We start from the raw sequence: 19164 nt of genomic DNA on the forward strand, positions 1-19164 counted from the left end.
TCTGCTTAGGTGAAAAAATTCGGCATCTATCCGATTGGTCCGGATGACAAAATTTTGATTCAGCCGATTTACTGCCTGAATTTCCTAAATTCACTACATACTTCTGCAGAGCAGATTTTTTGGTAAAATCGACGCGAGAAGAAATACAGCTAAGGTAATGTGGGGTACAAGACAGGATTATGGGTAGAGAGACAGTAAAGAAACGCCTAGAAAGTTATTTTGATTACCTACAAGAAATTTGCCTTAGGGAGCAGCGGGCGGGGTGTGTGATGCTAAATTGCAGTAGAATGAGTAAACAAATACACCCTTGAAGGTCAGCAAAACATACCGCCGCCTCTATCACCCCTCCGACCACGGCCACCCCTACCACGATATTCACTATCGCCCCTCCAGTCACCACGGCCACGACCTCCTGAGAAACGGTAAATAACACAGTTCTAGTAAATGGTATATGACTGCTCACCTCGAAAACTACCGCGGTAACCTCGACCACCTCTGAAGCCACCTCTGTCACTGCCACGTGAATCACGGAAAGCTCCGCGTTCGCCACCTCTGAAGGCGCGATCTCGTGCACGTCCACCTCTTGCCTGTGTAAAGCCATCCTCGTCTGCAGGCAGAACGGTTTCGCTTCCAGGGAGTCCATTAGGTTCGGATGCAGGTGGTTGCGACATCGGTTCTGCTTGAACATCCGGGGTGACCGTTCCCGATTTTCCGAACGTGGCATGTAGTCCGTCTATGGAAGGGAGGTCGTCTTCGCCTTCTGCCGCCCAATCGATAGGTTCACCAGGAGGAGCCTGTGCAACAACAGCTGTTACTTCGAAGTTCTGTTATCTCTTCCAATTCGTCCTTACCGCAGCTTCTGCATCTGCGTGCCCATTCTGTTGATCCGCATTTTCGGGTTGTTGTTCTGAAGGGATTGGGTGTTCCACCCCTTCTGTATTTTGATCAAAAGAAGTAGTCTCTATTTCACTCTCTTGGAGGAAATGGAGGCCGCTCGATTTCGAAACGGGAGCATCGTTGGCTACAGATACTTCACTCGCGACAATCGATGATTCTTCTGGCGCGACATGTGCCGGCGAGGGAGGTCGCGGTCGCGATGCAATCACCTGCCGCGCGATGTCCAATAATCGTTCGTCTATGTAGCCAAGAAGGTTAATCGGACAAATTGAAGGCCGGAAAATGATTCGCACAGGAAATCTCTTCGAAACTTCCTTCTATAGAAAAGAAACCCTGGATTACTGCACACTTGCTTTCCGTATCATTTCCAAGTAAAACGGCACCAACGGCATTGATAACTTCCACCTCACGTTGGCTGAGTCCGTAAGAGAAAGGGTCACGATCCCCGGCACAGATTTCGTTCCGGACTCGGATGAACAAAAGTATATCCGAAGTCAAGTTGATGTGGGCGCTCTTTTTGCGTGGATGGGTAAGTATATTGGACTAGTTGAGAATATTGATTCACACCTGAGCTTGTGCAACCGTCTGTGATATTTTTTTCCTTTCAAGAGCTTCTATCTCCTGATGTTTTTGAAGTAGGTCTTTTGCATGCTCCACTTCATAGACCTGCATTGAGGATCAAGTATAATATAAGGCCAAGACTGGCTTCGTTTGTAGGTAAAAGATAGTGTACATACCTCGATTATCTTTTTAACTTCGCTCAATTCCTTGACGATGGCTTCCAGAGTAGGAAGAGTTTTGAGGCTACGTTTTTGGTCGTCATTCAAAGTGTCGTGGTCTGCGGTTGCATAGGAGGATATGCGTGTCTAATTTGGGAGGTGAGTATCGCAAACTTGGGAATCAAATACTCATACATACAATTTTCTTATTCGAAGCCTTCAAACGCTTATTTATGAGCTCGACGAGTGGACTCGCTTTTGAAGTATCTTGCTCCTGTGAAGATTGTTGAGCTACAAGCTCTGGAGCAACGGAGCCCTCTTGAATGTCGGAGGGTACCGGTGCTTTCTCAATGAGAGCAGATGCTGTAGGGTCCGGAATTTCTACCGGGGTTTCTGGGACCGATTCGTCTGTTTTTGCCATTGCTTTACGCATTTTTTTGAGCTGGGATTTGGAGAGAGAAGATGATGCAGGAGCACCAGGAACAGCGCGGGGAGATGCAGTGTCAATCATTAGTAAAGTTTGTAGAAAAGTGAAATAATGAGATTTATGAGCTGGGTAAAGGGGGAAACGACCAAGTAACGGGGCAGTTGAAAAAAACCGAGACGCGTCTACACAAGTTCCCACGTCTGACTGATCCTGTTCCTATGCCTTCTCTCGCTGAGCTTCCAACTACTTTCAAGCAGCCTTCTACCCGCCATTCTCTTTCATTTAAAGATGGAAACATAGCTTTACTAGCCAAAGGCCAATATTTCCTCGTGCACCAAGGCATTCTGTCTCGCCATTCTGCCATTCTCAAATCTTCAATAAGTGATATAATCTCGAGTCCTCAAACCACTACTTCAGAAGGGATTCCAGTTTTGGACGTTCAAGATTCTCCCGATGATTTGTACCACTTTTTAGCGGCCTTGTACGATGGACTGTAAGTTTGGCTATCTGTCTGCTTGAACGACTGTGATTCAGATTCTTACCGCGACAGCTCTGAATTGAAGTACGATAAAGATTCGTTTCAGGTTATAGCTTCTGTGCTACGACTTTCGACTCGATATGAGGTCCTCCACCTTCGGAACCAGCTTTTGCGTGGTTTAACTGAGATGTGGCCGGATAACCTGACCGAATGGGACCTTCGTGAATCCAATGCGACGACTGAATCCGGTGTTTATGAACCACGCGCAGTAATACCACATCCTATGTATGTTTTGATTTTAGGTTTCACCTTCAATACACTTACACCGGGATTTTCGCCACAGACCGGTCATTAATCTCGCTCGAGATGTCAACGCACCACAACTCTTACCCTCCGCCTTCTATGATCTCTCTCGTTATTCTCCTGCCCGCGTTGCTCAAGGACATGTATGTGCCAAAACTCAAGAACTTCACCGCTTGTCAGAGAGAGATCTTCTTGCCTTACTGAAAGGAAGGGAGCATGCCTCAAGATTCCTTTCGACCTTTCTTGTCAACTACGTCGAGGGTCGGAATCCCTCTCCTTTATGCATCTTTCGAAGACAGCAATTTGACATCTCTCGTCGACGCGCTTGTCAAGCTGCCTTTGAAGGGATCACCTTTGAAATTCTGCGTGATACAAATGACGTACTCTCTCAGCGGAGCTCTGACCCTCTGTTTGCTCTGATGGATGCCGTGTTGATGCTGGTGAGGGTCGAAGACGGGCGCTGGCTTCGTCCGTGTGAATTCTGTCGGGCTGATTTTGAGACGGTTGTCGACAACGCAAGAGATGAATTCTGGGCGTTGTTGCCGCAGTGGTTTGCAGTTGACCCGGGTTGGACCTGAATAGGGCTTAGATGAGTTGCTGGGTGAGGAATTGGTTTTGAACGAACTGCAGGGTACGTTACGGTCCTGACACCGCAAACGTCTGACTAAGCTACCTAAAACTTGCAGTGTCTTTTTTCCACGAGCTCAATACCCTCGAGTATAAGGCTACCCTATTCCGTGTACTTCTTTAAACAATCGATCTTTGTAACTATGCGTTTCCCCGTATTCACGTGCGTCGATCTACATCCAAGCTCAGCAATCGCTCCCTCTGTGATTCGAGGAAATACCTCAACCCCTCCCATAAGACAGTTCCCCATGTGAGGGTAAGCGTTCAATTTGTTTATCTTCCAAGATGTTGTCTTACTGAGTTATCTCTCGGTTGGTTGCAGAGGATGTAAAACGTACGCTATGCTATGCGCTCTGTATATGCGCTCCGTATATAAAGCTTCCTACGGAAGTGTCTCAAAGACTCAAAAAACAACTCAAGAATGTCTTCTAATAGTCACAACCATAGGGATGCTCCCCTCCCTCCGATTTCACATATCTTGAGTACGTACGGTTCTCTTCCACGCAAGGCACTGACTGTTTACACGCCTACTAGGAGATACGGACAGCCACGTCGGATTATCGTCTCTTTCATTACCACCCCTTCGTAGTCACGACGATTATTCTCGAAGACAGGTGATTCTTAGCAGATAGACGCGTGAAAAACATCTGAATGGTGCATAGGATGGAACAATACCTTCCAAATCGCAACGTCCCGTTGCCCAAGGTTCACACACCTCTGTTGGGAATCGCCACGACCACGGTACATACTCGCAAAATGATCCCATCTCATCAGGGAACTACACTACCTATCAACATCAACACTCCCGCCGTTTGTATTCATCATCCAACTACCACCCGCCATCTCATCACGAGATGTTACCGAGCTCTTCAGGAGGATTCCAGCCGGCCACTAATCCCTTTGAACGTCGTTCTGCAAGACCCTGTTCGACAGCACCAGTGTATTCGGGTGGTTCTGATAGAGACGTCGATCGACCTGCATATTACGAGGGAAGCACTTATGGAACCAACAAGCCAACGAGCAGTGGACAACATTATTCCCTACAGGCGATGAGATATAGCCACCCGGATCAGGAAATCATTTTGGAGGAACAGGGATCCACAAAGTCCAAATACGAATGCAACTATTGTGGGAAAGGATTTCTACGCCCAAGTGCTTTGAGGGTGAGTAAGTTCTAGTCGATCCGTTCATGCGGAAGTTGAAATGTTGTTGGTGTCAGATTCACTTGATATCACACACCGGGGACAAAGGTTGTACACCCTTCTCCATCAACTGTAAAAGCATCTGAATGTCAAGTAACTTATAGATTATGTCTGCCCTGAAGAAACCTGTGGTCGCCGATTTGGAGTCCGAAGTAATATGCTGAGGCACATACGACTTGTGCATCAAAATCTTCACCAAACCTCTGGAGAGGAGCTCTCGCAGGATGAATGGATTTCTTGATACTTCGTTCGATTTAAGTTATTCCCGAGAAATTTCATAGATGCCCAGTGTTCGCGTTTCAGAGGTGTGCCATCTCAGTTGAAAGCTCTTTGTTCCTGTTAATTGGTCAGGATCAAAGGTAAATCGGCAGGTACGTCTGGAAAATCGGGGTACAATGTCGTACAAGGAATTATCATGCGAGGGCCGAAATCTCCTCATCAGTTGATGCGAACACTGCCCAACCCGTTTTGCTGAATGAAATCGAAAACAAATGACTATTGAAAAATGAAAAGCGGTGTCAATGTCTGTCAACGACTACCGGAATAGCAGAATTCCGGTTAAATGGCCATGCTTATGGTTCGCTTTGGCGCAATCCACGTTTTCCTAGCGTGAAGTGAATTGTTTCTGTATGGAAACTGTACCAACGAATCCGAATTCATTCTGGCTCACTTAACTCGCTACACAAAAGACCTGAATCTAATCTGGTAACTGAGTGACAAGATCTCAGCGAGTGAATTCGGCGCTTTGAGATGACGACTCAATCATCTCACCACAGTACTTATAAAGAGCTACACGATAGTCTCTTTTTGCCCCACAGCCGTCCATCAAGTCATCCCTTCACTGACCAACATGTATCGTCGCTCGTATGTTAATCCTTCAATGGACGATCAAGAGCCTGAAGAGAAGCTAGTCCTTCCCTCGATCTCCCGGATTTTGGGTCAGTTTCGCGATATTTGCATCCCTCTGTCTAATGATTGACTCTTGTGTGATAGATAACCGTGATAGAGCTCCATCGTCTTTAACCCTTCCTCCTTTGCCCGATCCTTCAATGCAAAGAACTCGCCCAGAAAACTGGGGTCAGTTCTCGTATCCCAACGTGAGCCTTTCCCCCAAGTTCGAATTTGCTAACTACGCGACTAAAGTTTCAACGAAGGAATACCTAATGAACCCCGTACAGAATGACCACCAATACACGTCTTCCAGACCTCATGATTCTACTCCGGATCCTCATGCTTCTGCATTGCAGACGGACCATGCACTTTCTCTTCTTCAATCGCACTCGCGACAACGTCAGCAGTACGCGACGAATACTCCCTTTTCTCCCTACGCATATTCGCAAGGTCCTAGCACTTCAAGTCGCGATGGATATCAGGCCATGGACCCATCCGCTTCCTATGTTGGGCCAAGTGATGCTCCAATTCAGAATCCTCGTGCCTATTACATGTATGCGCCTCTTCAGCGGTCGAAGTCCTATCACTCATTCGAAAGTAACTCAAGGCACGCCTCGTCGAGTTCTGCCACGTATCGACATGCAAACCTATATGGCCAGAGAATTCCTGATAACACCTCATCGAATTCGAAGCATGAGTGTGAGTACTGTGGTAAGAAATTTAGTCGTCCAAGTGGCCTCAAGGTAAGCACGCACCTGCACCTCTTCAAATCCCTTTCCAAGAAGATCGACTAACGCTCCGCTATTTTCAATTAGATCCACATGACTACACACAACGGAGAAAAACGTGAGCCGCACTTTGTTTCCCGCAACCAATCTAGAAGAATCTGACCACCAGTCCATCGTTTCGTAGCCTATGTCTGTCCTCAAGAAGGATGTCATCGCGCATTTAGCGTTCGGAGCAACATGCGTCGACATGTCCGCATCGTCCATCAGAACTCTCAAGGGAATATCACCTCCGACTCTAGTGAAGACGGTGATTCCGTGAGAGAAGCTTCCGTTTAAATGATTTTGGGGGGCGTTGCTTTCTAGACTTTTTTTTTTGGAGTTTTGTGATTCGTTCCCGTTCAAGTTACCCTTGCTGGAACTTGTGTTCGATATGTACCACCAACATATACGGATGGTCTGTTGTATTTATTGCTATTCTTGCCGATTTCGTGTATTATTTCCCTCCTTCACTATTTTATCTGCTGTATCTTTAGCACTCACCTTGCTTCTATATGGATTGGCTGTTCTCATGTAGACCTTTGTGCTGTGGAATATGTATTGCTTTGCTTTGTGCCACATGGTGGATGTGTTGATTGAACGTCGATCCCCTAATACGCTATCGCGGTCCAGAATTGACGGTCCGTTCGGTATCTGTATTTCACGATCAGCGATGCCTTAGGGTCAAATTTAAACACCAGTTTAGTATAAGCATATGAAACCTCCTACTGACGGCAAGCCAACGTCGGTGTTTACAGAGGAATATCCAAAGGCGGGTCTGAAATCCTCGTTCTCGACTCATGATTCCTTATGGAACTCCCCGACCCCCGTTGCCGAGATGGGACGGCTCTTATTGTAGGGCGACAGTTCTCAAAACTGGTTGCATTTCTCAGCCGCACCGATGATTCGAAATGGACTTGATGATGGCAAGGCGGTAACTCCGAATGCGACCGATTTGCGACTCACTGTGCGTGTAAGTGGCGGTTCCTATAGCCAGATGACTCCTGCGAAATCGTGAAACGTTAAGTAGCGGCGGAATATAGATCGGCGAGCTTGCCCAGTTATATCAGCAGAAACCGGGAGGAAGGGAGGCTAGACCGACATCAGATGGCTAGCCAGAATGAGCTTTTCCAGCGTGCCGATGATAGACTTCACGACCGACCTCAATATTCCGATTACACTTGCACTTCTTCCGCACTCCCTATCAAGGCACCCAACAAACCAAACGTGAGAAAACGGGTTCCAAAATACCAAGCACTGGCAATACTGGTCCTTCCGCTGCCATGGCTAAAGGATGCACTGATATCGGGACCGAAGCTGTACATGGCAACGTCAACTTTGAAGCCACGGAGGTTGAACTCGCCATTGATCGCCGAATGTCAGGGAAAGCCGCCGGACATGAGAATTGCGGATTATTTTTATTTTATCGAGCCGGGTTGTTGGGGATGTCGAGACCGACTCCGGATCTCCTGGAACGAACACGTCTATACAGTATCAACATTGTGGGTGAAGGCGGAGATAACACCGGTGGGTATGCACTCGAGTTACCGAACAACCTCTTGATTGGTAGATTTGTTCAGTAGATGCGCTAGAGAGCAGAAATCCTTTTAACCGTGAGATGCGGTCGTTCCCCCCTTGATTCGGCTATGATGTTAAAGCTGTCAATTACGGAACATATGAAAGTTCGCCATCAAAAATAATTTGTGAGCAGGCAGAGCCACAAAGCGTTGCACCGGGCTGGAAAAAAAATGGTGACGGAACACGGTGAAAACTCACCAGCAATGCAAGAGCCAGAGGCAGCGTCGGTTGAGCTTGACAAAACTCTATGTATAGCAGGATTCTATGCACGGCGGCCTCTTGAGATATGCTGACTACTTGAGAAGCAAAACCATTAGTGAGTAACTGAAGGCCTGTCCCGGAAAGTGCGTCGACTCATGCACGCGACTGAATGAGAAGAGGCTTCCGATCGGTGTCCTCGGGCTTCGTTCAGACTCGAGGTCGTCCAACGTATGGCTGATCATTAATGCGAAAGTGTAGCAATTATGAACAGTCATTGAACTCAAAGCCTAAAGGAAGCGACGGCTGTCGCGTTCACGTGAGCGTCGGGCAATTACCTCACGAGTCACGTCACCAAATATTTTATTTATATATCCGAGATAAGACCGAGCTTGTGAGAGATCTCCTCGCGCGAAAACACTCTCGCTGTTCTTCTTGATTTCCCCCTCCCTCCACATCCCCACAACGCTAAGGCTTGAGGTAATTGACTTGTATCTCACGAGTTATTTTTATTTACCGTTCAGGTCTGGCCTGGATACACGGATTCACGCTGTATTTTGTTCCCACCTCACCCAGCCCTCCGGCAACCATACTCTTCTCATAGTATTCCCTTTCCTCTCGTCCATCGTGAGCACACATCTCATACACAGGCAAAGGCGGGCGCTACACAGCAGCGCGCATCAGTTTTAAACGCCGAGGAGCCCGAAATTAGAAAACAGCGAAGGTGAGTAAATAAATTGATGAACAGAACGTTCCCCAAATACAACCCAGGTAACCCGCCATATATTACCTCTACAATTCGATCTTTATTCGGTTCTGCAATACATCCAGAGCACTACCTCCGTCCTTCATCCACGGTGGCCTTTGGCCAGTCGATGTTTTTCTGGAATGCAACGGACGGTGAGGTCGAGAGGGAACAACTGACCGAGGATTCAGTCTGTTGGCAGTCATTTCGGAATTCGAATTCTCACTCCACAGGTTACCTCACTGCTACCTCGATTATCTCGGCTGATTCAATAGCTTCTATTGAATCTATTGCGCGCATCTGGGCCGTTACCTGATCCTGGCGCCAGCGCAGTACTTTATAACAGCTTGCCTGAACTTCTTTGTTCATCCATGATGTTGATTGGCGTACGACCTTCCCCGCCCTTCGTGTGAGTCCCTCCTCTTGTTAGAGTCTACTCGTTGGCTGATCTCTTCGTTAGACGACGCCAAACTAACGGCGGTGTCGAAACAAATACAACGGAAACCACAACTTCCGGAGCACCAACACCATCTTTCTCGCCGTCTTCACTCTCGAATAGCTCATCCTCGTCTAGTTCATCCCCATCTCCGACCTCCTCATCTGTGTCCACGACCATCACTTCCGTTTCATCCACTGCCACGAGTTCTACATCGAGTCCTAGTGCCACTCTTTCTTCCGAAACTCAACGTTCTTCAGGAGTCCCGACATCGACATTGATCGGGGCTATTGTTGGTGGGGCCATTGGCCTTGGTATTTTGACACTCTCCTTTCACGAAACATGCATACTTACCGAGTTCATATTCTAGTTTTACTACTGGTTCTACTCTCAATCCTGTTCACTGCTTGTCGTAGAAGAAGGAACGATGTTCAGAAGCGTCCACAATCGTCTGTGGTACTTGATGGAATGCTGCCATCTAGATCTAAAAGGCCAAAAACTATTTATAATATCGACTCGTTTCTTGGCTCTGCGAAACCCTCCCACGAACATCACAAAAGAGAAATGTCAGATGTACCTCTACTCCCAGACGGAAGTAGGCCGGGCACCGCTTACGATCCCTCGGATGGAGTGGACGAACATGGTGTAGTCGATCGATACACAGACGGGCCCCCGCCCAGCCCAGCTAGCACTGCCCCCCACACCGAGTTCCCCCATCTTGTTTCACCCTACTCGGCAGACGGCCACGGGGACGATGTGGTTCATCAATCGCCTCCCATTGCCAGTTTGTCCATGAGCTCTCACTCAACCGGCACCACGTTTGTGCCGTTGACCGTGCCCCCCGCTGGATTTTCAGTCAGGTTGATCAACGAACAAAGCAACGGATCCGCTTCCGAGTCCCAGGACTCGACCTCACCTATCCCGACAATTCCACCACCACCTTCAAGTTCACATTCCACTACCTAATCATGACTTACTGAAAATTTTTTTGTTGATGGCATAACTCGTAATCATCTCATGGACCACCGTATCTACAGGAATGCAGTCGTTTTTGGATTTTTCTCATCATTGTGCTCTGCCACTCCCGAACGGACACTTATCCTATTTAATAAAACTTGCCGGTGGACATAAAGACCTTATTCCCAGAAATATCGCATCAATCTGAGTATAGAATAGTTATTCGAGGCCGTGCTAATGTACATTATGATCGTGTGGCTGAAGAGACCACTTCCCGAAGCTTGAACGTGATGTATTGAAGTAGCGGAGACAGTCCAGAAGAACGAGCGGCGAGGTTGGGAGATTCAGAGAATGGCAGAGCAGGACACGAGGTGGGGGCAAGGTTTAAATTTAAGGAGGAATCTGAAGATGAAATAGAAGCAGACCCTGTGATGTTGGACAGATGGGACGATTGGGGGATGGTCAACGAACGGGCGGTCGTTAAAACTTCGATCTCTGCTTTGCGCCGATTGTGTAACATATGATTGAGTTCTCTCCTATCTCAGAAAAAAACTTTAAAGTGGCAGGTATAATTCGTAAACGCCACAAACCTCCATTTAGTGGGCATGTTCTTCCGCAGAAGCGACAAAGCCTGGAGTCAGAAGTTCGGCATCGTGAACTCCGCTGCAGAACGTGTCTTAGACGCACCTTCTTCTCATCATGGACAGTAATTGGTATCAGTGCATCCTTATCTATACCTATCCTGAAACCCGAGGGATCAGAAAAGGCGGGGAGCAATAGCATATGACAAACTTGGACAGTTCAGTCGACCAAAGACCCAGCCACTTGACGCGATTCGCAGCCAGTTTCTCGTTTTCGTGGCTCATCGCTCGGCTACCATACTTGTAAACCGACAGGATATCAATACCGAAAGCATCGCCGTCCATAAAGGCCATAATCGGGATTCTGAAACGAGTGAATAGTGAGTAAAGTAAGACAAGCGTTATTACATTCGCCAACCGTTTCGGGAGGCAATCCGAAAGTGTTTTAACGAGTTGCCGAGTTGCCACGTCAGGATAACCCTTACCCTGTAGATGATCAGTAAGTAGAAATGTGTAAATGTGGAATAATATCTCAACGGTAATCATGATTCCCTTTCCGGCCGTGAGGGCAGTGAGCCTGTGGTGACACAAAGTCTGGAAAACAGCCTGAGGATAGGTTTTCATAATTATTCCGTAACTTTGTGGGAGGAAAGGTCGTACGTCTTTTTCGACAACGAGAACCCATTCAACATCGTCATCGACACTGAATGATTCGATATCTTCTCCGGCGGGTACGAGGGAAGCCTTTCCTATCACAATTGACTACAAATCTCCAGAAACACGAGTGAAATTTACCTCAGAATCACTGCCGGATAATATTTCACCGTTAATGAGATGGATCGTTAAACCCGACCCACAGAAAGTCCCCTTAGCAGTTGCTCGCTTTTTGTTGAATTATGATCGAGAGGGTTCTTAATGATAACAATTGGGAACCTGCTCACGATTTTCAGGTCCGAGCGTTCCAGATCCAATGACGCCGCGATGTCGTCCACGAGCTATGAGAGAGCTGTTGTTCAGATTCGGTAGAAGGTAGTTTATAAGTGGCTACTAACGTTGTCGACAACTCTTTGATTTTTGAACAGGGATACATCTCGATAATAAATGTCTCTGATGATTGCAGATTCGAGTCGAAAACGGAGTGGCCATACTAACAAGAACGTCACCGTTTGGTCGCCGGGATACCATCAATCACAGCCTCGTGCATGTAGCTGAGGACTTTAAAAATTTGAGCTACAGTGGTCGCGGTAAAACCAAAGTTACGAGGATGTCGTTGAAAGCATATAGGTTCACCGAAAGGCTTTGCACTTCCTGAGGAGGTTTTCCGAGGAAACGTGAGGTATTTTGTGCCACATTCACTGTACTTAGGGTATGATTTGAGCCATATGTTGGTCGAATGGTCGGAAACCGCGCACCCGGATGTCGTTCTCTTTACTCTATCTGTCAGTTGCAATTGGATCTTAGGTCTTGCTACAGGGACGGGCTTCGAGTCTTCGAAGTTTTCAGCGCTTGATTGACGCGAGTCACTAGGAGTAGTCTTCTTTCCGGTTTGACAGAGTTGCGACAAGAAGTCGATAGTCATTTCCTCTAGATCTGAGGCGATGTTGATGTTTCCAATCCTGTTCAGTATGTGGCACAATTAGGAGGGTTTCAAGTACTTGGAGGAGGAACAGCACCTAGCACCTCCATCTTCTATTTCTTCACATTCATGTTCTTGAAACATAGTACAGTCAGTGACGGGAGTCTAGCGAACGCGTCAGCACGTGACCGTACGCGTCGCGTTGACGGTCGTCGGAGTCTGAATTCTGGATATTTACTGACCCGTTTACTGGCATGGACCTTTCCTTCGTACCACATCCACCTTTCCTCACTCGTCTTCCCCTTCTTCATGTCGCTCACACAGACTCCCCGTGCTATCCGTAGCACTGTACTGGGGAAGCGATCTCACCAGAGAGACGGTCCTTTATCCTCCTGTGAACAACTTCAGACACCGGACACACCCACTCATAAGAGAATTCGAATCTCTTCTACGGTTGTCGACGGAGATGCCAATAAGGAGAATGTTCCGCCTTTCAATATTTCGCCCATTAGCCCTGAAATGTCTGCGCTTAGTCCTAGGATGGCCAGAAGCCTCCGTAGGAGTGCTACTGAGAGCATGGTTACTCCTACGCGCCCCAGAATTTGTAGGTTATTTGTTTCGCAAGTTTAGACCTCGTTTAAGTTTTAATAACTCTATTTCAGCTTCCGGGCGACGCTCTTCCTTCACTAGGGATCTTTCACCCGCCACACCTGCCACAGCAATCTCAGAACTCTCTCTATTCACTCCTCCTTCTACTCCTCCAGTCCTACTACCCATACACACACGCGTTAGAGCCCTTCTTAGACCTACATGCAACAATGTCTATGATCTACCTGGTAGAGAGTCTGAAAGATCTACCATTACCGAGTTTATCACAAGTTTCCTGAATGACTGCAGCCAATATTCCACCCTCTTCGTCTCTGGTGCTCCCGGTACCGGGAAGACCGCTCTTCTCAACAGCATCATTCACTCTATTGAAAGCGAGACTTGTGGCTTTCGAGTCGTCCTCTTGAACTGCATGGCTCTCAGTGGGATGGATGCACTGTGGGACAGGCTTTCAGAGGAATTTCGTGGTTCAAAGGGACGTTCGAAGAGGCTGAAAGGTAGAGAAGGGGTCGAGAGTGTACTAAAAGTGCTCAAAACCAAATGGTTCGTCACTCAATGTTTCAATGATCACTCTGATTGATGACCTTTACTAGCATCCTAGTATTGGATGAAGTCGATCATATAGCATCGACATCGCAATCGCTATCTCAACTATTCTCTTTAGCGGCGTCTTATAATCCAGTTTTACGAGTCATCGGCATTGCTAACACCCACACTCTTACGTCGTCTACTATCACTACGCCCGATGTGCAAACGATTCATTTCACTCCATACACCTCCGCACAACTTCAAGAAATTCTCCGGTCTCGCCTCTCCACATTACACGCCCCGGCAGCGACAGCTGAAGTAGCCGAGACATTTAAAAAATTCCTTCCCAGTCCTACTATTACTCTCTTAGCCAAGAAGGTCGCTGCGATGACGGGTGATGTCAGAGCGCTTCTCGAGGTCCTTCGGGGTGCAATCGATATAGCGGTGAAATCTAAGGGAAACGATGTTCTTCCTTCGTCTTCCTATACCGTCACACCCTCCCAAATCTTGAGTGCGCTCAAAGCATATAATCCATCCTCTACGCCGAATACCACTTCCTCTCCCTCCTCTTCATCATCGTTACCTTCTAATTCTAACAGTGAAATCGTAACGAAAACAAAAGGACTGAGTCTACAGGCTCGCTTAGCTCTCCTTTCACTACTCCTCGCGTCGAAACGGGTGGAGGCCGGACTTCCCATCCTATCTCCAAACGCTCCCTCTCCTTGCAAACGTTCCGCCTCTTCACCTGGGAACACCAGCAAAGACCTGACCTTTAACATCGCCCAACTTCATTCATACTACTCCCTCATTTTAAGTCGCGGCGAAAGTAGTATCTGCCCGGCAGTTTCTCGCCCCGAGTTTGCAGATCTAATAGGAATGCTTGAAGGAGTAGGCCTGTTCTCGGTTGGACCTGCAGTCACGGCTTCACCGACCAAATCCGGAAAGCGTGGACTTGCAAGAACTGCGTCGTTTCCAGGCAATGCCAGTAAGACAACGCGGTCTGGCGAGGTTAAGCTAAACCGTGCGGTCTGGACAGATGAAATACTGAAGGGCTTGGGCGTCGGTGCTGCTTCCCAGGATATCAAGGAGGAGGAGATTAATGCTCTCTGGGTGCAGGAGTCGGCGAAATTGACGAAAGACATTAGGGTCGTCGAGTCCAAAGCTAGAAGAGAGGTGTCCGGTGTTGGTTTCTCAGATGCTGTCGAAGATTAGAAGGAGACTAAGGATCTCCTTTTGAGTTTTTTCCCCCCTCTTATTTGCTCAGTCATCACTTGCTCATGTATCGTTTCCTGTCATCCATTTCGCTTTGTTCCTATTTCATGGATTCCCTGCTTGCATACATGTATTATATAGTTTGTTCTTATGACCACTTAGTTGTAGATGTAAGGGTACAAATACCGTTAGCTTTGTCAAGACCACTTTCATTTCGAAGTAGCAAGCACGACAGAACGCGAACGCGTCGTGACTGTCGAAAGTTAACTCACATGACCGTATTGTCCCGGTCCGAAGAGCGTAGAAGATCTTATGGTAATTGTCTTGTCCTCTATATAGTGGTCCATATGTTATGTATATCCTTGATGTACTCCGATGAGTTCCTTTAAACCCTGAGTTCCTTCGATCCGGATTGTCAGCTAATACGATCCAGATACCTAAACGCGGGCCGGTTGCGATTCGATTTTGTTCTTCCGAAGACGAGATCTCCGTTCAGAGTTGAGAGGTTGGCCACGAAACGGACACAGATATCATCTGTTCTGGAGAGTAACAGGAACTTATTCGGATTTGGACCACCAGTCTCTAAAGTCGAGACGAGTCAGGAAATGAAGCAAGGCCTCTGTCCCGCCAACCGGCCCGTGCACATGGGAGCCAGTCCAAGATGTGTCAGCTAGTGTGCTGGGACCCATAGTCTTTTCAAGCATAGTTTTCAGTACCTTGACCTGAACCATGTCATATCAACACGATTGTCAGAGAAAGATGGGAATCTCTTACCAAGGCTTCTGTTTTCTTCCGCATCCTATGAAATAAATCTTCTATCACCGATGAAGCCTCGTACTCCTTCAAGCGTCCGCGGTGGAGTTCACCAACAGAAATCGCGAACTTAAGGATGATGTTTAAGCAGTCTCGCAGGAGAGTTCCCGCCACCCGCTGACTTGTCCTCGCGAGACATGCTGTCAAAATGTCGTCCATCATGTCTGAGTGGGCTTCTGTGAGAGAGAAAACGTCTGGAAAAGGCGCTTGTTCCTCTACCCGGAGCTTGCTGAGGAAGGGGTCGAAATTCCCGCCTATGGCAGTGTCGTATATATACGCAGATAAGCTGCTCACAAACTGCTGAGAAATGAAACGAAAGTGCAATAGCAATTGACGTGAACCAGCCAAGGTCTGAAAGGGGGGATTGACGGAGCTTCTGGTCATACGAAACACAGCAGCAATCGCACTCTCCACTGTTCCATTATTCAAACCCGGATCGAATGTGGTAGAGTTGCACTTACCACGCAACACCCGAAGTAGTAGAGCAAATAACCGTTGATACTTGAAGATGATATCAGTTGTGATCACTATATCAAGTGGAGGTGGCGGCTTGTAGTCCATATACAAGAAGTCAAGAGCTCTGCAGCGAAGTACGAATCAAAACCAGAATCAAAGCAGTGAAATGTTGAGACTGAACTCTATAACCAATGGATCCGACCAGTCCTCGTTTCCTTCAGAGCCTCGAATGGCAAATCCGAGGCGACTCTCGACTTCCTCGACTGCCTTTCGACGCACGTCCTTACCACCGTCACCAGCATCGAAAGAATCAAATATGACAGTCCTAAGGAAAAAACTCAGGTCTGCGCCGATTGGAGGCCAGATATCTCTTTCCAGAAGGGCAGGAGCTAAACCTACGGCCCAAACCTTATCCTCGATAGTCCCAGACCGTCGTGAGGTTCGCCGATGAGATCCCAAGGAGAAGAGTTGCCTACATTGCTCACTAACTGTGAATTCCAATGAATCCGAGAATAAAGCTGCGGACAACCTCGCTTTGAAACATGGTGTTGTGAGAAGCATGTAAGATTTCATGAGTTGCAAATGCGCCTGGAGATTCAAGGGAGAAGGAAGGGACAAGAAAATTGAGAGAAGGGTGCTCGATAGTGTCGAGCAATGCAACAGCAACGGCTTCAACACCAGAGCGGATAAGTGAGTAAGTGTGGGTGCAACGGCAGGCAAAGTTTCGGGAAAGCCGGCAATGAAATTTCGCAGACGTGCCTCTGCGGCGGTCTCGTGATTACGATTGAAACACGAAGGACCAATGCCTGAGCCCGGTTCCAAGTCGAATGTACGAAACTGTAAGAGTTCTGGTCTATAGTGCGCAGGCACCCTCGACAATTGCTCCTCGCGAACTTCCTGGAGAGGTGGCCCATCCAGTGTTCTTGGGGGTAGATCATTGAAAAATGCTTCATTAATTTCGACCTCTGTCCAGAACCAACAAATGGGAGTGCGACGCTTTTCGTTCAGAATGGCCTGCTCTGGATAAGCTGCTTGAAGAAGCTTCAAGGACCTTCGAGCAGTGGGCAAGGCATTTGCCAGCTCAGAAGAGAAAAAAGCTGGAAAGTCGTTGGACATTTCCAAGAGACCGATTTCGCTGCCACTTTCCCTGTAATCATTGAAGCCGACCATTCTAGATATTGCGTCCGTGTAATGTTTCGAGGCTTCGGTCAGGACGAAGGCGAAAATGGCGCTCACAGCACGGGGGGATTTGTTTTCTAGATGATGGTCAAGGGATTCGAATAGAAGCGATAGAAAAATGTGCGCAGGTGTCGAGAGAGCCTTATAGTTAGAAGGATGTACGTCGAGATCCTACCGGCGTAAAGTTAACACGTAAGGTAGTTTGATGAAGCGAGTCCAAAACTAACACGGTTGCAAAACGCTAGGAGGGCAAGCAGTATCTCCTGAATCGGTCGGTATTGTGCCAAGGTGGCGCACAGGTCGCTTTCCATCGTTGCTTCAAACTCCCGAGGGGAACAGTCATCCAGCAATTGACGTATGAAGGATAGGCACGTTGTGAGGGCGTGAGCGAAAGCATGATGGGTAGGTAGTGACCCAGCCGTTCTGAAATGGGAAATGAGTGCGCCATCAGAAGAGCTGGGGTTTCTTCGAGTACCTTGCCCGAATTTCTGAAACGAATCGTTCCAGACGCCGCAACGCTGCACCAATAGTCAAAAACACAGAGGTGATACTGGATTTCCGTGATTAACAACCATTTACTTAGGATTAGACACTAAGCCGCGCACCTGTCACTTATGATCTGGTCTTTTCCGAATACGATGAACACACTCTTGTTATCTTTTCGGTTTGACCGATTGATAAACGATTCGGTCACAGAGTCCCACTCATGCAACGATGTAGAGGCACCCAATGCAGTCCTCCTCAAGCTCCAGAGTAAATCGTCCTGAAAGACGTATTGAACATCGGTATCAGTCTCCTGGAGTTGAGGCTGTAAACTTTGGGGAGTAAGCGCTACCTGTCGTGCCGGGGAACGAAGTCGAACCTTACTGATGTCGGGCGGCAGCAAACATAATACTATCTTGTTCGGATAAAAATCCAGTTGTAGAGCTCGGAATAGGATATGGTGTCCGTAGGCTATCCCACGAGCGTACTTGACTCTTCACAAACTAAATAAGGAGACGATACTAGATATATTGTTGCGGAGCACCTGTTCGTTGATTCTTTGCTTTACAGCAGCCTCCCATACATCGTTGGTGTGTATCTCTGGAACGTTTGATGCCTTCGAGTAATTTCTAATGATAAGCTCCAATGTGTTCGTTTGTGATGTTGTCTCGCGGCCATAAGGTTCGATAATCGTCGGGTTGTGGTCCTTAAACGAACGCTTGAGAGTGTCGATTATAGGATCCTGTGGTTTATCGAGTAAACGAGGAACAGAATAAGATAGCAGTATTGGCTGTAAACATGAAAGATGGTGTTCATCGAAGACTTCCTCGATAGCAGCTACCTCTGGAAAAAGAGACATTGTGTCACCCTGTAACAGGCCATGTGACTTTGCGTGCCCCAGACGCGACGCGAGTGATCCCACGGTGGATGGTAGGCGGAAACAAGCACCTGCCCTTTTGGGATGACAGCTTCTTGACAGCTTCTTGACAGCTGTGTTCCTGCCTATGCGTCTCCGATTACGCCGACTGCTGAGTGCGATGGCCGAAGCTCCTCAACGCCGTGTCCTGTACTAGTATGCTCTAGACGTAATAGATTTTTTCTTTTCTGCCTTCTCCACCAGCCTCAACTCCATCACGTGAATACACGAAAAACATATGTCATCCACAAAGAAAGCTAAAAGCACGCGTAAATCTAACCTGCCGACCATCCGATTCGCTTATATCTCCACTACTGAAGCAGCCGAGGGTCGGAAAGTAGTCAAAGAGCGTAAAAACCCCTTATCATCCCGACAACGCGTCTCCGATATCTATGTGGATAGACTGGCCTTGACACCGGAACAACGCGCCGAGATTCAGAAAATTCACGCGTCACCGAGTATGTTGGAGACGTATGAATTTGAAATAGCCGGCGACCCTGGGGAGGCTTCCCAGCGCGATGCTGCAGCTATGATGGGCGCTCACGGTCTGATGTTTGAGGACAAAAATGATTTGGACTGTAAATGGAGCATC

General features: G+C 47.7%; 8 protein-coding genes across 9 annotated transcripts; 5 read left to right on the forward strand and 3 right to left on the reverse strand.

Annotated features, from left to right (window-relative positions):
* Window positions 1-62: 62 nt before the first annotated feature.
* E1B28_010131 (uncharacterized protein) lies at window positions 63-2209 on the reverse strand. The gene is made up of 8 exons (XM_043160772.1): window positions 1816-2209; window positions 1635-1763; window positions 1465-1563; window positions 1191-1410; window positions 852-1135; window positions 464-794; window positions 329-412; window positions 63-272 (listed from the first exon to the last, which is right to left on the reverse strand). Exons 1-8 carry the CDS (start codon window positions 2125-2127, stop codon window positions 244-246), a joined length of 1488 nt encoding a protein of 495 aa, XP_043007544.1. The 5' UTR covers window positions 2128-2209; the 3' UTR covers window positions 63-243.
* A 3-nt stretch (window positions 2210-2212) lies between these two features.
* Window positions 2213-3626, forward strand: E1B28_010132 (uncharacterized protein). The gene is made up of 4 exons (XM_043155083.1): window positions 2213-2536; window positions 2594-2806; window positions 2865-3455; window positions 3511-3626. Exons 1-3 carry the CDS (start codon window positions 2262-2264, stop codon window positions 3400-3402), a joined length of 1026 nt encoding a protein of 341 aa, XP_043007545.1. The 5' UTR covers window positions 2213-2261; the 3' UTR covers window positions 3403-3455; window positions 3511-3626.
* Window positions 3627-3872: 246 nt separating this feature from the next.
* E1B28_010133 (uncharacterized protein) lies at window positions 3873-4729 on the forward strand (the record flags this gene model as incomplete). Its single annotated transcript, XM_043155084.1, has 4 exons — window positions 3873-3933; window positions 3986-4065; window positions 4114-4618; window positions 4671-4729. The coding sequence occupies 4 exons, from the start codon at window positions 3873-3875 to the stop codon at window positions 4727-4729; spliced, it is 705 nt and encodes a 234-aa protein (XP_043007546.1).
* Window positions 4730-5503: 774 nt separating this feature from the next.
* E1B28_010134 (uncharacterized protein) lies at window positions 5504-6608 on the forward strand (the record flags this gene model as incomplete). The annotated part of the gene is made up of 4 exons (XM_043155085.1): window positions 5504-5591; window positions 5647-6287; window positions 6360-6390; window positions 6457-6608. 4 exons carry the CDS (start codon window positions 5504-5506, stop codon window positions 6606-6608), a joined length of 912 nt encoding a protein of 303 aa, XP_043007547.1.
* Window positions 6609-8480: 1872 nt separating this feature from the next.
* E1B28_010135 (uncharacterized protein) lies at window positions 8481-10231 on the forward strand (the record flags this gene model as incomplete). The annotated part of the gene is made up of 5 exons (XM_043155086.1): window positions 8481-8564; window positions 8609-8808; window positions 8916-9238; window positions 9290-9579; window positions 9636-10231. The coding sequence occupies exons 3-5, from the start codon at window positions 9201-9203 to the stop codon at window positions 10229-10231; spliced, it is 924 nt and encodes a 307-aa protein (XP_043007548.1). The 5' UTR covers window positions 8481-8564; window positions 8609-8808; window positions 8916-9200.
* Window positions 10232-10450: 219 nt separating this feature from the next.
* Window positions 10451-12548, reverse strand: E1B28_010136 (uncharacterized protein). Its single transcript, XM_043155087.1, has 13 exons — window positions 12477-12548; window positions 12216-12419; window positions 11967-12158; window positions 11856-11910; window positions 11745-11798; window positions 11599-11685; window positions 11464-11547; window positions 11341-11409; window positions 11222-11289; window positions 11015-11167; window positions 10910-10964; window positions 10813-10853; window positions 10451-10758 (listed from the first exon to the last, which is right to left on the reverse strand). Exons 1-13 carry the CDS (start codon window positions 12521-12523, stop codon window positions 10467-10469), a joined length of 1401 nt encoding a protein of 466 aa, XP_043007549.1. The 5' UTR covers window positions 12524-12548; the 3' UTR covers window positions 10451-10466.
* A 72-nt stretch (window positions 12549-12620) lies between these two features.
* Window positions 12621-14945, forward strand: E1B28_010137 (uncharacterized protein). Its single transcript, XM_043155088.1, has 3 exons — window positions 12621-12983; window positions 13042-13528; window positions 13579-14945. Exons 1-3 carry the CDS (start codon window positions 12689-12691, stop codon window positions 14723-14725), a joined length of 1929 nt encoding a protein of 642 aa, XP_043007550.1. The 5' UTR covers window positions 12621-12688; the 3' UTR covers window positions 14726-14945.
* A 28-nt stretch (window positions 14946-14973) lies between these two features.
* E1B28_010138 (uncharacterized protein) lies at window positions 14974-18531 on the reverse strand. Of its 2 annotated transcripts, XM_043155089.1 has the most exons (10): window positions 18201-18531; window positions 18041-18150; window positions 17779-17988; window positions 17649-17723; window positions 17401-17596; window positions 16524-17344; window positions 16176-16466; window positions 16000-16118; window positions 15500-15951; window positions 14974-15447 (listed from the first exon to the last, which is right to left on the reverse strand). In XM_043155089.1, exons 1-10 carry the CDS (start codon window positions 18513-18515, stop codon window positions 15283-15285), a joined length of 2754 nt encoding a protein of 917 aa, XP_043007551.1. In that variant the 5' UTR covers window positions 18516-18531; the 3' UTR covers window positions 14974-15282. The 2 variants fall into 2 exon arrangements, with proteins under 2 accessions (XP_043007551.1, XP_043007552.1); XM_043155090.1 differs by having other exon boundaries at window positions 15500-15946; window positions 16000-17344.
* Window positions 18532-19164: the final 633 nt, after the last annotated feature.

This window comes from Marasmius oreades, chromosome 6, assembly GCF_018924745.1.
Source record: "Marasmius oreades isolate 03SP1 chromosome 6, whole genome shotgun sequence".
Lineage (NCBI taxonomy): Eukaryota > Fungi > Basidiomycota > Agaricomycetes > Agaricales > Marasmiaceae > Marasmius > Marasmius oreades.

Bases quoted from the DNA above. Each gene is read 5' to 3' on its own strand.
- E1B28_010131 (XM_043160772.1), bottom strand. From the start codon at position 2,127: ATGATTGACACTGCATCTCCCCGCGCTGTTCCTGGTGCTCCTGCATCA. The intron at 1,764-1,815 runs GTATGTATGAGT...CTCCCAAATTAG, and splicing joins AGGCTTCGAATAAGAAAATT to ACACGCATATCCTCCTATGC. The intron at 1,411-1,464 runs GTGTGAATCAAT...CCACGCAAAAAG, and splicing joins AGACGGTTGCACAAGCTCAG to AGCGCCCACATCAACTTGAC.
- E1B28_010132 (XM_043155083.1), top strand. From the start codon at position 2,262: ATGCCTTCTCTCGCTGAGCTTCCAACTACTTTCAAGCAGCCTTCTACC. The intron at 2,537-2,593 runs GTAAGTTTGGCT...TTACCGCGACAG, and splicing joins GCGGCCTTGTACGATGGACT to CTCTGAATTGAAGTACGATA. The intron at 2,807-2,864 runs GTATGTTTTGAT...TTTTCGCCACAG, and splicing joins GCAGTAATACCACATCCTAT to ACCGGTCATTAATCTCGCTC.
- E1B28_010136 (XM_043155087.1), bottom strand. From the start codon at position 12,523: ATGTTTCAAGAACATGAATGTGAAGAAATAGAAGATGGAGGTGCTAG. The intron at 12,159-12,215 runs GTGCGCGGTTTC...CCCTAAGTACAG, and splicing joins GTAAAGAGAACGACATCCGG to TGAATGTGGCACAAAATACC. The intron at 11,799-11,855 runs GTTAGTAGCCAC...GCTCTCTCATAG, and splicing joins ATCAAAGAGTTGTCGACAAC to CTCGTGGACGACATCGCGGC.
- E1B28_010137 (XM_043155088.1), top strand. From the start codon at position 12,689: ATGTCGCTCACACAGACTCCCCGTGCTATCCGTAGCACTGTACTGGGG. The intron at 12,984-13,041 runs GTAGGTTATTTG...ACTCTATTTCAG, and splicing joins TCCTACGCGCCCCAGAATTT to CTTCCGGGCGACGCTCTTCC. The intron at 13,529-13,578 runs GTTCGTCACTCA...GACCTTTACTAG, and splicing joins AAAGTGCTCAAAACCAAATG to CATCCTAGTATTGGATGAAG.
- E1B28_010138 (XM_043155089.1), bottom strand. From the start codon at position 18,515: ATGTCTCTTTTTCCAGAGGTAGCTGCTATCGAGGAAGTCTTCGATGAA. The intron at 17,989-18,040 runs GTAAGGTTCGAC...TACTCCCCAAAG, and splicing joins TTTGCTGCCGCCCGACATCA to TTTACAGCCTCAACTCCAGG. The intron at 16,119-16,175 runs GTTCAGTCTCAA...ACTTCGCTGCAG, and splicing joins TCGGATCCATTGGTTATAGA to AGCTCTTGACTTCTTGTATA.